Source organism: Rhinatrema bivittatum, chromosome 1 (genome assembly GCF_901001135.1).
Source record: "Rhinatrema bivittatum chromosome 1, aRhiBiv1.1, whole genome shotgun sequence".
Lineage (NCBI taxonomy): Eukaryota > Metazoa > Chordata > Amphibia > Gymnophiona > Rhinatrematidae > Rhinatrema > Rhinatrema bivittatum.
The window spans coordinates 506,412,515-506,426,409 of NC_042615.1; the positions used below are offsets into that span (position 1 = coordinate 506,412,515).

General features: G+C 50.8%; 1 protein-coding gene across 1 annotated transcript in view; it reads right to left on the reverse strand.

Annotated features, from left to right (window-relative positions):
• Positions 1–3,091: 3,091 nt before the first annotated feature.
• The window catches only part of PORCN (porcupine O-acyltransferase), a 59,315-nt gene continuing 48,511 nt past the window's right edge, over positions 3,092–13,895 (reverse strand). Inside the window, 1 exon segment of the mRNA XM_029610823.1 lies at positions 3,092–3,737. Within this exon segment, the coding sequence (XP_029466683.1) occupies positions 3,636–3,737 (102 nt within the window). The 3' untranslated portion in view covers positions 3,092–3,635.

Below are 13,895 nucleotides of genomic sequence, written 5' to 3' on the forward strand. Positions count from 1 at the left end.
GGTTAAGAAGAAATTTTTAAATGCATAATTTTTAATTGTGCATGGGGGCCGGCGGCCGGGGGGGGGAAGGGGATGGTGCAATGTTGTAAGATTCACCTAATACGTTTTGTACTGGCCCTGAGACAGTGCGCCACACACAGACCCCCACCATTTACCCATTTCCCTAGGGGGCAGAAGGATGGGAAGCAGGTGGGAGAGTTCCCGGGAGTGTGGCAGGATTGCCAGCTTCCTAGAAATATTATCACCGTCGCTCATCTGTCACTCATTTGGGAGCCCAGAGTCCTGCCTCCCCCCCCACTTCCCTGGCATTTCAAATAACCGCAACAGCCAGACTCCATGAGGACCCCACCTCAACTTGCCTCTCTTGCTAATTTGACCTATGCCATGCCTTGGGGAGGAAGAAACGCAATTTCAGGCAGCAGATTGCCTTGGGCCATCCCTGACTGTAGAGTTCAGGGCAGATCCAGTTTGAAGAACACAAACTTATATAAATCCACATCATCGTTATCTCTGCTCGTTTCAAAGGGAAGTTGGAACTGGTGACAGAAGCTTAATGACAACATATTGGACTGCTTGGGGGGGGGGGGATCACAACCCTGTTACTGACTCTGCCTGAGGTGTGCCCAGAGCAGCAGTGTTTTGCCTATGAAGGAGGCCAGAGAATTTTCAGCAGTCCTTGGCTAGGAGAGTCACTTTGTCCTGCAGTGAGAACCAATGACAACGGAAGACTTCCCCCACCCATCTGATTGGTCTCAATAATATAAACCTGTTCCATCCCATAACAAGTGGATCGTTCAGCACAGCAAGTGGTGCCAGGCGAACCATCTTCCCACCGCCCCAGTAACGGAGTACGTCGGTCCTCACCGGGTAGACTCCCAGGATCCAGAGGTAGAGGCATGTGCGATGGGCGGAGGTCACGTTGCGGAAGAAGAAGCCCATCTCCTCCAGGAAGAGGGCCACCTGGACGAGGGCCACCACTGCCGGGATGACGAAGATCCACAGCTCGTTTTTTATCACTGCAGACAAACCACAATGGCAGCACTGAGCCTATGAGGGAGAATGGGGGGGCTTAGCTGGGGTGGGGTAGAAGGCACAGAAAAGGAGGGAATGGAGTCCTTTCATTTAAAAACAGGAAATGAGAGTAGGGATATTCGTATTTTGCAGCCTCCAATGTTTTAATGAGGATTCCTTCCACTACAACAGAGAAAATACATTTTATTTTACCATGGCATGAAGATTCTTCATTAAAAGTGGAAACAAAGCTCTTACCTTGGAAGACGTGAAGAGAAAATTCAAAGATGAGCCCTTACCTTGGGAGAACCGAGAAATGAAGAGTGCAGGCAAGTTCTTACCTCAGAATTGAGGGGAGGCATGGAGGCGAGTCCTTACATTGGACGATAATAGGAGAAAGTGCTGAGGCAAGTCCTACTGAAAGAGCTCAGGAGGAAGAGCGGAGGCAAGTTCCTTACCTTGGAAGAACTCTGAAGAGAGAGGGAACTTTCCGCCAGGGAGGGAACAGTTGCCTTTTGCCATGGCCGCTCCACCACTCACGCAACTCCTTTGTGCTGTATGCAGAATATATCAAACTTTCCCCTCCCTGCTGTCCTCTGGCTTCTCTTTTGTAACGCGTGTTCGGCTTTGGCTGTGTATTCTCCTCCAGAACTCTTCCCTTCCCACCCTGCTTTTGTATTACCCTAACCCGTTCTCCCTTCTGCTTTCTTCATGTCCCTCCCTACCTTTTTCTCCCTTCTTTCACTTCCCTTTTTCTGTAATCATTTGACTGTTTCTCTCTCTTACTCTCATCTACCTCACTAGACCCCTTCCTCCTTTTTATTTCGCTTCTTGTCCGTCTCTCCTCCCATCCCCTGAATCCCACTGTGTCCTCTTTCTCTTCTTAAGCAAACATCCAGCCCAGGCTTCTCCCTCCCCCTTCCTCCAGGTGCCATTGATCGTCTGGGGCTTTCAATGGTCTTCCTATAGGTGGCATTAATCATTGACTCGGCCCGGGTGGGGCTGGCAAGGTAACGGGTCCAAGTCCACTGTCTCAGGTAACGGCACCTGAACAGGATGAGACGAGAGACGGCAGCGCTGGGAGCAGGAGCAGGGCGGAGAACCTTGCCATGGGGGGGAGAAGGAATTTCCCTCAACCACGGCAAAGGAATCCCATGGAGCGAACCTCCCCCACCCCCAAAATGGATTGAGCAGTGAGGATGTGTGTAATCTTACGAAACGGATGCTTCACAATAACTGAGCGAGTGTGCACGCCGGCTTATGCAATGGTGAATGAGTCCATATGTACACAAAGTACAGATGGGAGAGAGAGAGTGTGTGTGTGCCCATCTGTATGCTGTCTCATGGTGACTGCAGGGATTGCACATATATTGAACATACAGTAGCACATAAAATGGTTGAACGAGCACAAGCTACTGCTCAAAAGGTTCAAGCTTGTGCTAACAATTGAGTGTACAGTAAATTCCATTTTGTCCCAGTCTTAAGAGGAGAGAGAGCAGCTGAAGAATGTTTTAATCTTCTGCCCAAGAATTCTTAAAACACTTGCCACGCTGGATAGGGGGAAGGGGAGGAAGAGGGGGGGGGGGGGGGGGAAAGCACAAAGTAGAAAGATGTTCTTTTTTTATGTATTTATTTAAGAAAGGTGCTGTCTTCTGGAGTTCTGCATGAAAACCAGGAGCTGGTGACCTGACAGCACAGATGGTTGGGTGTCTCTAGTTTGTTTACGACATGAGTGTAAAGGCTGCAGCCTGTGCGGTGGAAGAGGCAGAGGAGAGGGGGGCGGTGGCCCCTGTTAGCTGCTCCTGTATCAGCAGCGGGCAGCATTCCTCTCTCCCCAGCTCCTTAGGACTGCACAATATTCTTCTTTTCCTATTGTCCTAAGGAAGGTGGGGTGGCTGCAGCAGGAGACCTTCATTGCTCATCTACTTCTGTATACACCCCTCCCCCACGTCTTCCACTCAGCCAGTCCTGGCTTGTGGTTCTCCCTGGCGCAGATTTTCCCATTTAGCTTTGCATTTGCACTTCACCATAGTCTGTTATTTCTGCTTTGGGTACCACACAAATAAAATTGTCCCTTTGTCCAGGCCTGTCCATGTTCAGAGCATTGCAATCTCTTCATGTTCTCTCTCTCTCTTTTTTTTTTTTTTTGCTTTCCATCTCTCACATCAGGCCAGTCACTGGTATGCAGGTGTGTCACTCTCTTTATGATACTCCTAAGGCTTCTCCATACTGAAGCCTTGCAATACAAAAAAATGAAATATAAAATTGCACCCACCACACGATGATTTAACATGAGTCTTCCTAAAAGGAAAAGGTCAGTAAAGAGGGAAGCTCGCTGGTTTCGACTGTTCAGGTAGGCCCCAGCTGTAAGGCAAGCACGGAAGACGCTTGCCACACACTAGGAAACATTTACAAAGTCAGAGCAGAAACACCAATCCCAAGAGGGGGATGAGGGAAGGGCGTGATCCACCTTAGAAAACAGAGGGCGTAGGAATAGGGAAACTGCTGCAGAAGGAAGCCTTTTCCATTAGCCGTCTATCTTATTGCCTGCTGTCCTCCCTCTCACATGGTTGAGGCTGGCGGCTTTTCTTGTGTGGCAACCCCCTCCTCCTCCAGCTCCAGAATCAGCTGATCAGACGGTAGAAGACCCAGCAGCCGAAGGTGACCCAGTGGCTGGCCCAGCTCAGCTCAGACCACTTATGGATAGTGTGGGACATCCCATAGCCCTAAGAGGGGTGAGAAAAGGAAAACATCAGAGGAAGGAAGGATCACTCTCACTACCAGCACCCCTCTCCTGAAAGCCACACACAGTATTAACACATATACGTTCACTCCAGAACTCTGCCAGGCACCCAACTCTATTTAATTAGAAAATTATCACAGAATGTGCTACAGCCTATCAAAACACTGGGTTTGTGTGTTCCCTCCCTCATATCATATATGCCTATATGGTTGGGTGCGACTCTGCCCATTTACCTCCCAATTTGCAGGGATCAGTGCCGTAGCTAGTCTATGGCCAATATGGCTATGGCCCTAGGCTCCCCTGAGGGAAGGGCGCTGGCTACAATGCAGGAGCTGGCAGTGCTGCAAGCCCTTTCCCCTCCCTGTTCCCTCTCCCCTGCTGGCAGACCTTTACTTTGAATACTTGCAAGCGGCTCCAAGTCTCTGCACTGCAAGAATGGCACCACAATGAAGTGGTGAAGGCGCAGAAAGATGGGAGAAAACAGAGTTGCTTACCTGTAGCAGGTGTTCTCCCAGGACAGCAGGATGTTAGTCCTCACAGATGGGCGACACCATCAGATGGAGCCCGGCCCGGGAAACTTTGACTGGCACGCTGAGCATGCCCAGCATGCCACTATTCCATCGGCCATACGGGGTCCCCCTTCAATCTCGTCTCAAAAGTGAAAAAAGACGAGCAAAAAATAAAAACAACAAACCGCAGACATGGCGGGTGGGTTTCCTGAGGACTAACATCCTGCTGGGGGCCAACAGACACCCAATAACGTGCAACAGGCACAACAAACAGGGTGCTGTTGGCAACAACGGGAGGCAGCATGAGCCACAGATTGGGCCCTAGGAGGGGAGAGTTGGGTTCTCACACTTGGAACAGGTTACGAAGGACAGATTGGCTGAAGGTGCTATCCTGTCGACCATCCTTAAGAACATGCCATACTGGGTCAGACCAAAGGTCCATCAAGCCCAGCATCCTGGTTCCAGCAGTGGCCAATCCAGGCCATAAGAACCTGGCAGGTTCCCAAAAACTAAGTCTATTCCATGTTATCATTGCTAGTAATAGCAGTGGCTATTCTCTAAGTCAACTTCATTAATAGCAGGTAATGGACTTCTCCTCCAAGAACTTATCCAATCCTTTTTTAAACTCAGCTATAATAACTGCACTAACCACATCCTCTGGCAACAAATTCCAGAGTTTAATTGTGCATTGAGTAAAAAAGAACTTTCTCCGATTAGTTTTAAATGTGCCACATGCTAACTTCATGGAATGCCCCCTAGTCCTTCTATTATCTGAAAGAGTAAATAACTGATTCACATTTACCCGTTCTAGACCTCTCATGATTTTAAACACCTCTATCATATCCCCCCCCCTCAGCCATCTCTTCTCCAAGCTGAAAAGTCCTAACCTTTTTAGTCTTTCCTCAAAGGGGAGCTGTTCCATTCCCTTTATCATTTTGGTCGCCCTTCTCTGTACCTTCTCCATCGCAACTATATCTTTTTCGAGATGCGACAACAGAATTGTACACAGTATTAAAGGTGCAGTCTCATCATGGAGCGATACAGAGGCATTATGACATTTTCCGTTTTATTCACCATTCCCTTTCTACTAATTCCCAACATTCTGTTTGCTTTTTTGACTGCTGCAGCACACTGAACCGACGATTTCAATGTGTTATCCACTATGACGCCTAGATCTCTTTCTAATATGGAACCTAACATTGTGTAACTATAGCATGGGTTATTTTTCCCTATATGCATCACCTTGCACTTATCCACATTAAATTTCATCTGCCATTTCGATGCCCAATTTTCCAGTCTCACAAGGTCTTCCTGTAATTTATCACAATCTGCTTGTGATTTAACTATTCTGAACAATTTTGTATCATCTGCAAATTTGATTACCTCACTTGACGTATTCCTTTCAAAATCATTTATAAATATATTGAAAAGTAAGGGTCCCAATACAGATCCCTGAGGCACTCCATTGCCCACTCCCTTCCACTGAGAAAATTATCCATTTAATCCTACTGTCTGTTTCCTGTCTCTTAGCCAGTTTGTAATTCACGAAAGGACATCACCACCTATCCCACGACTTTTTATTTTTCCTAGAAGCCTCTCATGAGAAACTTTGTCAAACACCTTCTGAAAATCCAAATACACTACATCTACCGGTTCATCTTTATCTACATGTTTATTAGCTTCTTCAAAAAAGTGAAGCCTTGGGTAAAGCTATGCTGACTTTGTTCCATTAAACCAGGTCTTTCTATATGGTCTGTGATTTTGATATTTACAACACTTTCCTTGTCCAGACAGTAGTGGGCTGCGAAGGTGTGGAGGGAACTCCAGGTCGCGGCCTTGCAGATCTCAGCAATAGGGACCGCACGGAAGTGGGCCACCGATGCTGCCATGGCTCTCACTGAGTGCGCCTTTACTCTGCTTCCGAGCGGAAGGCCCGCTTGCTCATAGCAAAAAGTGATACAGTCCACCAACCATTTGGACAGGGTCTGCTTGCCCACCGCAACCCCAAGTCTATTTTTGTTAAAGGAGATGAAGAGTTGCGTGGACTGCCTGTGGGCTGCAGGGCGCTCCAGGAAAAAACACCAGAGCACACGCAGTCCAAGGTGTGCAGAGCTCGCTCACCCTGGTGGAAGTGTGGCCTTGGAAAGAAGGGGGTAGCACAATAGACTGATTCAGATGGAAGTCAGGGTGAGTGTGTAACACCACCCTGTCGTGGAAGAACCTCATATAAGGCAGATAGGTCACCAGGACCTGCAGCTCACTGACCCTGCGAGTGGAAATAATCACCACCAGGAAGATAACCTTCCAGGTGAGGTGTTTAAGCTTGCAGGAGTGCATAGGCTCAAACGAGACTGCATGAGACGCGCTAACACCACGTTGAGGTCTCAGGCCACAACAGGACGATGCAGCAGAGGCTTCAACTGTAGCAAGCCTTGCATGAAGCACCCTACTAACAGCTGCACCGTGACTGGAGTGTCACCCACCCCTCGGTGGTAGGTGCTGATGGCACTCAGATGAACTCTGATCGAAGTAGTCTGCAACCCCAACTCAGAGACACCATAGATAGTCCAGGACTCGTGGTGTGGGACAGGTGAAAGGGTCACGACCTTGCTCCACACACCAGCCAGAGAATCTCCTCCACTTCAATTGGTAGGATTTCCATGTGGAAGGCTTCCGAGAAGCTACCAGGACCTGCAACATGTTCAACATCTAGAGAGTGAGGGCCAACGACCGAAGGTTCGAGTGGTGCAGCCTGCCCCGATCCTGCGTAATGAGGTCAGGAGAGGTGCTCAAGCATATGGGCTCCTGGACCGACAAGTCGCGCAGGATCGGGAACCAGACCTGTCGTGGCCAATGCAGGGCTATCATGATGTACCACAAAGAAACCTGAGATCTGCAAATAAAGCTCTACTAACTGTCCCCTCTGTCAAATCAGCACATCTCACACAAGTAAGGGAAAGAGCACTGTCACTGGCTGGTCCTGTACTCTGGAATACCATGCCACTCGAAATAAGACTACAGACAAATCTGAAATTATTCAAAACTAATCTGAAAACCTGGCTTTTTAAACAAGCATTTTATAAAGATAAAGAAAAGGAGAAAAATAGTTGAGCAATAAGGATGCACCAAGATAGAAGTTTTTAATAACCTACATAAGCATATTAATGTTAAAATCAAACCGCCTAACTTGTTCCTAACAATCAGGTTTAACTTACACACCTAGTTTATTATTTTACATTGTTACCGTACTATGATGGCACACAAGTAATTTGTAATCTATACCACCCATATTTCTCTTTATCGTGCCCTTCTGTAAACCGTTGTGATGGTATTTAACTTAACGACGGTATAGAAAAATTTTTAAATAAATAAATCAATAAATCATGGAGTCCCCATCCTGCTGGAGCTTCACGAGGGTCTTGCCTATCAGCAGAAGTGGAGGGTACGCATACAGGAGACCTGCGCTCCACGATTGGGTGAAGGCATCCAAGGCTGGTACTCTGTCCTCCCTGTACAAGGAGTAGAAGCAACTCACCTTGTGATTCTGAGGGGAGGCGAAGAGATCCACATCAGGAAGAACCCACCTGTGGAAGATCTCATCTGCCACGGAGGGGTTGAAGGACTACTTGTGGGGATGGAACGTAAGACTCAGGTGGTCCGCCATCACAATCTCCGTCCCTGCCAGGTATACTGGACAGGGCCCAGGCCCAGATCTACATGGCCTCCTGGCAGAGCAGATAGGAGCCTGTGCCCCCCTGCTTGTTGACGTACCACATGACCACTTGGTTGTCAGTCTGTTTCAGGACAACCTTGTGGGACAGGCGGTCCTGGAAAGCATACAGAGCATACTTTATTGCCCGTAGCTCCAGGAAGTTTATCTGGCATCTCGCCTCGGGCACCGTCCACACACCCTGCGTGCGGAGGCCGTCCACATGTGCACCCCAGCCAATACTGGAGGCATCGGTGGTAAGGATCACCTGAGCAGGAGGGGCCTGAAAGGGAAGGCTCCTCCCTAGGTTGGATTCTTGTTCCCATCATACGAGGGAGTCCTTGAGCTGCCTGGTTATCCGGACCAGTGCGGAGAGCTCCTGAGAGGCCTGGTGCTACTGGGAGCGCAGAGTCCACTGCGTCACCCTCATGGCCAGGCAGCCGTAAAAGCAGGCAGGCAGAGACCATTCGCTGATGGCGAATGGACCAAGCTAGCCCTGACAGAGTTGTCAGACGATCACTTGGGAGGAATGCCCTGGCCACCATGGTGTCCAGGTACACCCCAATAATGCTGAGCTGCTGGGACGGAGTCAACTGGGATTTTGGATAATTGATAAGAAAACCCAGCAGCTGGAGCACCTTGATGGTCGAATATAGGGCCCAAAGGGCTCCCTCTTTCAAGGTACTCCTGCCGAGCCCATCGTCCAAGTATGGGAACACATGCACCCCCTTTCGGCACAGATGTGCCCCCACCACTGCCAAGCACTTGGTGAAGACACAGGGTGTAGAGGCAAGGTTGAAGGGCAGAACCCTGTACTGGAAGTACTGCTGGCCCACCAAGAAGCGCAGGAATTTCCGATGAGGCGGAAATATAGCGATGTGGGTGTAGGCATCCTTCAAATCGAGAGAGCACAGCCAATCCCCCTGATGAAGAAGGGGAATCAAGGTGCCTAATGAGCATCTTGAACCGTTCTCGCCTCAGGAACCTGTTTAAGGCTCAGAGGTCGAGAAGGGTCGGAGGCCACCTGTTCTCTATGGCATGAGAAAGTACCTGGAGTAGAACCCCTGGCCCGCTGGGCCCAGGAAACCGGCTCTACAGCCTTGGCCTATAACAGGGCAGAGAGTTCCAACTTGAGCTGCATGTTCCACGAGACCCCACCCCAGTGAGAGAGGGAAGTCTAGTGAAATGCTGAGAAAATTCAGGCGGTAGCCCCATTTCACAATGATTAACAACCAGCGGTCTGTGATGGGAGCCCAGCAGTCTGCAACCAGACATAGCGGGCCCCCAACAGGTGGCTCGGGATCCCTGGCCACCGGAATCAGGCTGCTGCTCTCTCTGCGTCAGTCAAAACCCCGCCGCAGGGCTGGGCCCGAGGCACCCGCTGCTGGAGTGGTCGGCAGCCCTTAGCCAGAGATGCCCTAGCCCAAGGGGCCAGAGAATAGTATTTCCATTGCCTATAGAGGGTCTTCCTCAGGTCCCCACATGGCGCCCCATGGGTAGCTGAAGAAGGGTCTGAGGTGCTGGCAGATAGTTGTTGCAGGGTTTCCTGGTGGTCCTTTAGTTGGGCCCCGCATCCCGGACCTTGTCTCCGAACAGGTTTTCACCTGTGCAAGGTAGGACAGCCAGCTTCTCCTGGGCTTCAGGGTGGAGGTCGGAGGCCTTAAGCCAGGCCCAGCGCCGGGCACTAATACAGGCTGCTGACACCCTTGCCACCGTCTCAAAGACATCATAGGCCGCCCGAACTTCACGCTTGCCAGCCTCAAAGCTCTTCTGCACTATGGATTCCAACCCTTCCTGGAGCTGTTGCAGGAGACCTTCAGCAGCTCCTGGACCTGCTTCTAGAGTTTGTGGTTGTACTGATTCATGTAGAATTGATACGCTGCTATAAGGGCAATGAGCATCGCCCCCTGGAAGACTCTGCAGCCCAGGGCATCCAGGGCCCTGTGGTCTTTTCCCGGGGGGGGGGGGGGGGGCAGAAGAGTGAGTTGGGGACCGCTTCGCTTTTTTCAAAGCCAACTCCACTATGACAGACTGGTGCGAGAGCTGGCTCTTTTGGAATCCTGGGGCTTGCTGCACTCAATAAATGGCATTCGTCTTCCAGTTGACCGGGATGACAGAACCTGGGTGCTCCCATAGCTGGTAGAGGAGCTCAAGGAGGACCTCATGCACCAGGACAGCCACCACCTCCTTCGGGACTTCGAATTGGAGGATTTCCAACATTTTATGGCGGACATTCTCTTTAGTAAGCAACTTAAAAGGTATAGCCTCCACCATTGCCCGAACAAAGCTGGTGAAGGACAAATCCTCCAGGGGCGAACGGTGCCTCTCGTCCGGAGGTGAAGGCTCAGACGGGAGGTCACCCAAGGAAAACTCAGAGGAATCATCGTTCCAAGGGTTTTAAGGATCCTCATCCTCCTCAGTAGCGACCCCACGGGGCCAGGGAGGGAGGCTAATTCCTGGGCTCAGAGGCACAGGCACAGATGGTCTGTCGGGAAGCCTCGCTGCTGGAGGCCGTGCAGGCATCGAGGGCCTCGGTGGGCCCAGCCGCTCCGGAGCACCCAATGGCCCGGGAAGAGGCTCAGGGAGAAACGGCACTGCCCTCCGTGGCAGGTGTGGAGTCGCATCCTCCTCCTCTAAGGATCCCGGAATTGGGATGGCATCGGAGGGGGGAACTGAAGGGCCTCCGGGCACTGGCTGTATCGGCAGGACTCCAAGCCAGACATCCAGCCACTCCAGCAGGGGGCGCTAGCATAGAGGATGCTGGCTCCGGCCCTCCAGGGCCTCGAACAACCACCGGTGCCGGTGGTTGTTCGAGGCCCTGGAGGGCACAGAGCACCGCCTGCTGCACCTCTCGGTCCAACTCCTCCTGAAATTCAGGTGTAGTGAGCGCAGATGAGGGAACGCCCTGGGCTCCCGGGTCTGAAGGAGTATGGGGCCTCCTTGCCTTGGGGCTGCTTCGAAAGGGGTTCGGCCAAGGCCCCTCCGGTATCAGTGCCGGCACTGTGCGGTGACAACCGTCGGTGCTGTTTTCCTCAGTGCTTGGTCCAGTCCTTCTCTGGCGCCAAGGTAGGCGACCCTGAGGTCTTGGACTGGCTGGGCGAGGGGCGATCCCCCGCACCCTTTTCTTCGCAGCGGGACACCGAAGGCGACGGCCCGGGTTCACCACGATCACCCTGGTCCAACGTCCCAGGAACTGGAGTCGATGGAGCAGACTGTCGAGGACCGAACAGGTGCTCCATCTTATCCAGATGGGAGCGCCGGCCCTTGGGTGTCATCTGGGCACAACTGGGGCACCGAACATCATGGGAAGGCCCCAGGCAGAGGACGCAAAAGTCATGCAGGTCCATGATGGACATAGTTCGCAGACACTGGGGGAACTTCGAGAAACCGATCGCCATCAAAAAAAGCTGGCGCGCAGTTGGTGGCTGCTGGTCACTGAAGGGAAAACGCTCGGGAACAGACTGCAACAACGTGAAAAATTGACTTACCAACGCCGGAGGAACAGACTCACGAACAGGGACCCCGGAGCAGGCAAGAACTGGTGAAAAATAACACTTTCTTCCTTTTAAGAAAGAAGCTCTAAAGCCCACGAGGCTACTGCACCGCAGATAAAAAGACTGAAGGGGGACCCCGCGTGGCTGCAGGGACAGTGGCGTGCTGGGCATGCTCAGTGTGTCAGCCAAAGTTTCTAGAAACTTTGACAAAAGCTTTCCGTGCCGGGCCCCATCTGATGATGTCACCCATCTGTGAGGACTACCATCCTGCTTGTCCTGGGAGAAAGTCTGCACATGCTCTCCTTCCAGGTCCCACCTCTCACCATGAAGTGGTGGGGTCACCACAGAGCCTGAAAGGAGAGCATGTGCAGATTTTCTCCCATCCTTCTGCGCCTTCACTTCATTCTGGTGCAGTCCCTGCCACGGTAAGACTCAGAGCAGTTTCCAATTGTTTAAATAATAGGATTGCTGGCAGGAGAGAGAATGTGGGTAAGTGCCCTGGACCAAGGGAAAGAAGAAAATCAGAAAGCCAATCCGGCTATCCCCCCCCTCCCCTCCCCGCGGAGTGCTGGATCAGCCAGGTGATAGAGGAGGACCTAGGCCTTGACAGGATGGCAAGTAGAGGGATGTGGAGGAGTGCAGAGAAGGGAAATGGTGGTGATAAATGCCAGGGGAGGGAGTAGAGATAAAGGATCCTACAAAGAGAAAGGCTGGAGAGGAGAGATGCAAAGGGGGGGGGGGGGGGAGAAAGGAGCAAGATGCTTGGAAGTATGGAGGAGAGAGATGCTGGAAATGGGGAAAGAGGGGAGATATTTAGTGAGGAGAGGCTGGGAGGAGAAAGATTTTGAGAGGGAGTGATGCAGGGGGAGAGATGCTGGGAGAGAGAGAAAGAGGAGAAAGATGCTGGAAGGAGAGGAGGGAGTGAGAGAAAGGAGATGCGGGGGAGGGATTGGTGGTTACGCAATGAGGGTGAAGTGGAGAGGGGGGGGGAATGAGGGGAGAACTGAAGGATGAGAGAGGGAGGAGGGGTGAAATCTATCAGTGGATAGCAAGGAAGAGATAAAAAGGCAGAGCAGAGAGAAATGAAGCAAAATGAGATGAAAAGGAAGAGATCAAATGTCAGACAAATGTAGGGGGAGGAAGTGAAGATGACCAGGAGTGAGAAGAAATATAAAATGGACCCTGGAAAGGGAATTAAGAGTAGGATAACAAGAGGAAAGCAGAAAAAGAGAGTCTGGGACCAACACGTTTAGAAAAATAAAATGACCAGACAACTAAGGTAAAATAAAACATTTCATTTTCACTTTCGTGACTGGAATAAGTCAGTTTTGAGAATGTGCAGCTCAATATTTGTGCTTTGCTCGATGCAAGAGAAAATGCATTTCTAATGGTATTTCTCCAGCATTGCACTGCATGCTTCTCGGGGTTCCCATTTCAGTTTTTATCTGAACATTTAGCATTTGTGATCTCTTATCATCTATTTGGTTAGAGTGGATGCGACCATGGTGAGGGATACTCTTAGAGTGTAGTTTCTGTAAAAGTATCTATTGCAGTACGGTTTGTGTTTTCACTTTAGGAGGCATATTGGTGTAATATTTGTGGAGCTACCTTTTTCATAGATAGGGTTGTTGCAGAGTTCTGGAAGTTAGTTCTATTTTTGGGATGACAGGTTTGCTAAATACATGCTGGACACAATATTCTAGGAGAGATCTCCCCAGGGATCTGCAGAGTGGCATTGATTACTTCCTTGTTATGCCTTGCCCTATGCATCCCATCATCTCTCTGGCCCTAGCCATTGCCTTGTTGCAGCTGCTGCTATCCTTAACAGAGGGTCTGGGGCTGATATGCACGGAGCAGCAGCTGCTATTACCCCTAACAGAAGGATTGGGGATGATCTGCACGGAGCGACAGCTGTAGTACCCTTAACAGAGGGTTTGGCGATAGCCTGCATGGAGCGGCAGCTGCTATTATCCCTAACAGAAGGATTGGGGATCATCTGCATGGAGCGGCAGCTGCTATTACCCCTAACAGAAGGATTGGGGATGATCTGCACAGAGCGACAGCTGTAGTACCCTTAACAGAGGGCTTGGGGGTAGCCTGCACGGAGCAGCAGCTGCTACTAAAAAAAATAAAAATAAAAAATAAAAAGCTTGCTGGGCAGACAGGATGGACCATTTTGGTCTTTATCTGCCGACATCCACTTTGTTACTATGTTTTGCTGTGTGTGTGTGGGGAGGGGGGGGGGAAGCTCTGGAAGGAAATGATTATTTGTTTGAGGGGGAGCAGTTATTGGTTGTAGAGGGAAGAGCACAGGGTGGGGTGGGCTAGAGGGAGGAGAGGGAGTTGTTGGTTTTGGCTGGGGGGGTGGGGTGATGGTAGTGGTGGCAGTAGCCTGGGGAATTGGTGGCAGAGGAGGTGCAATTTTTTCA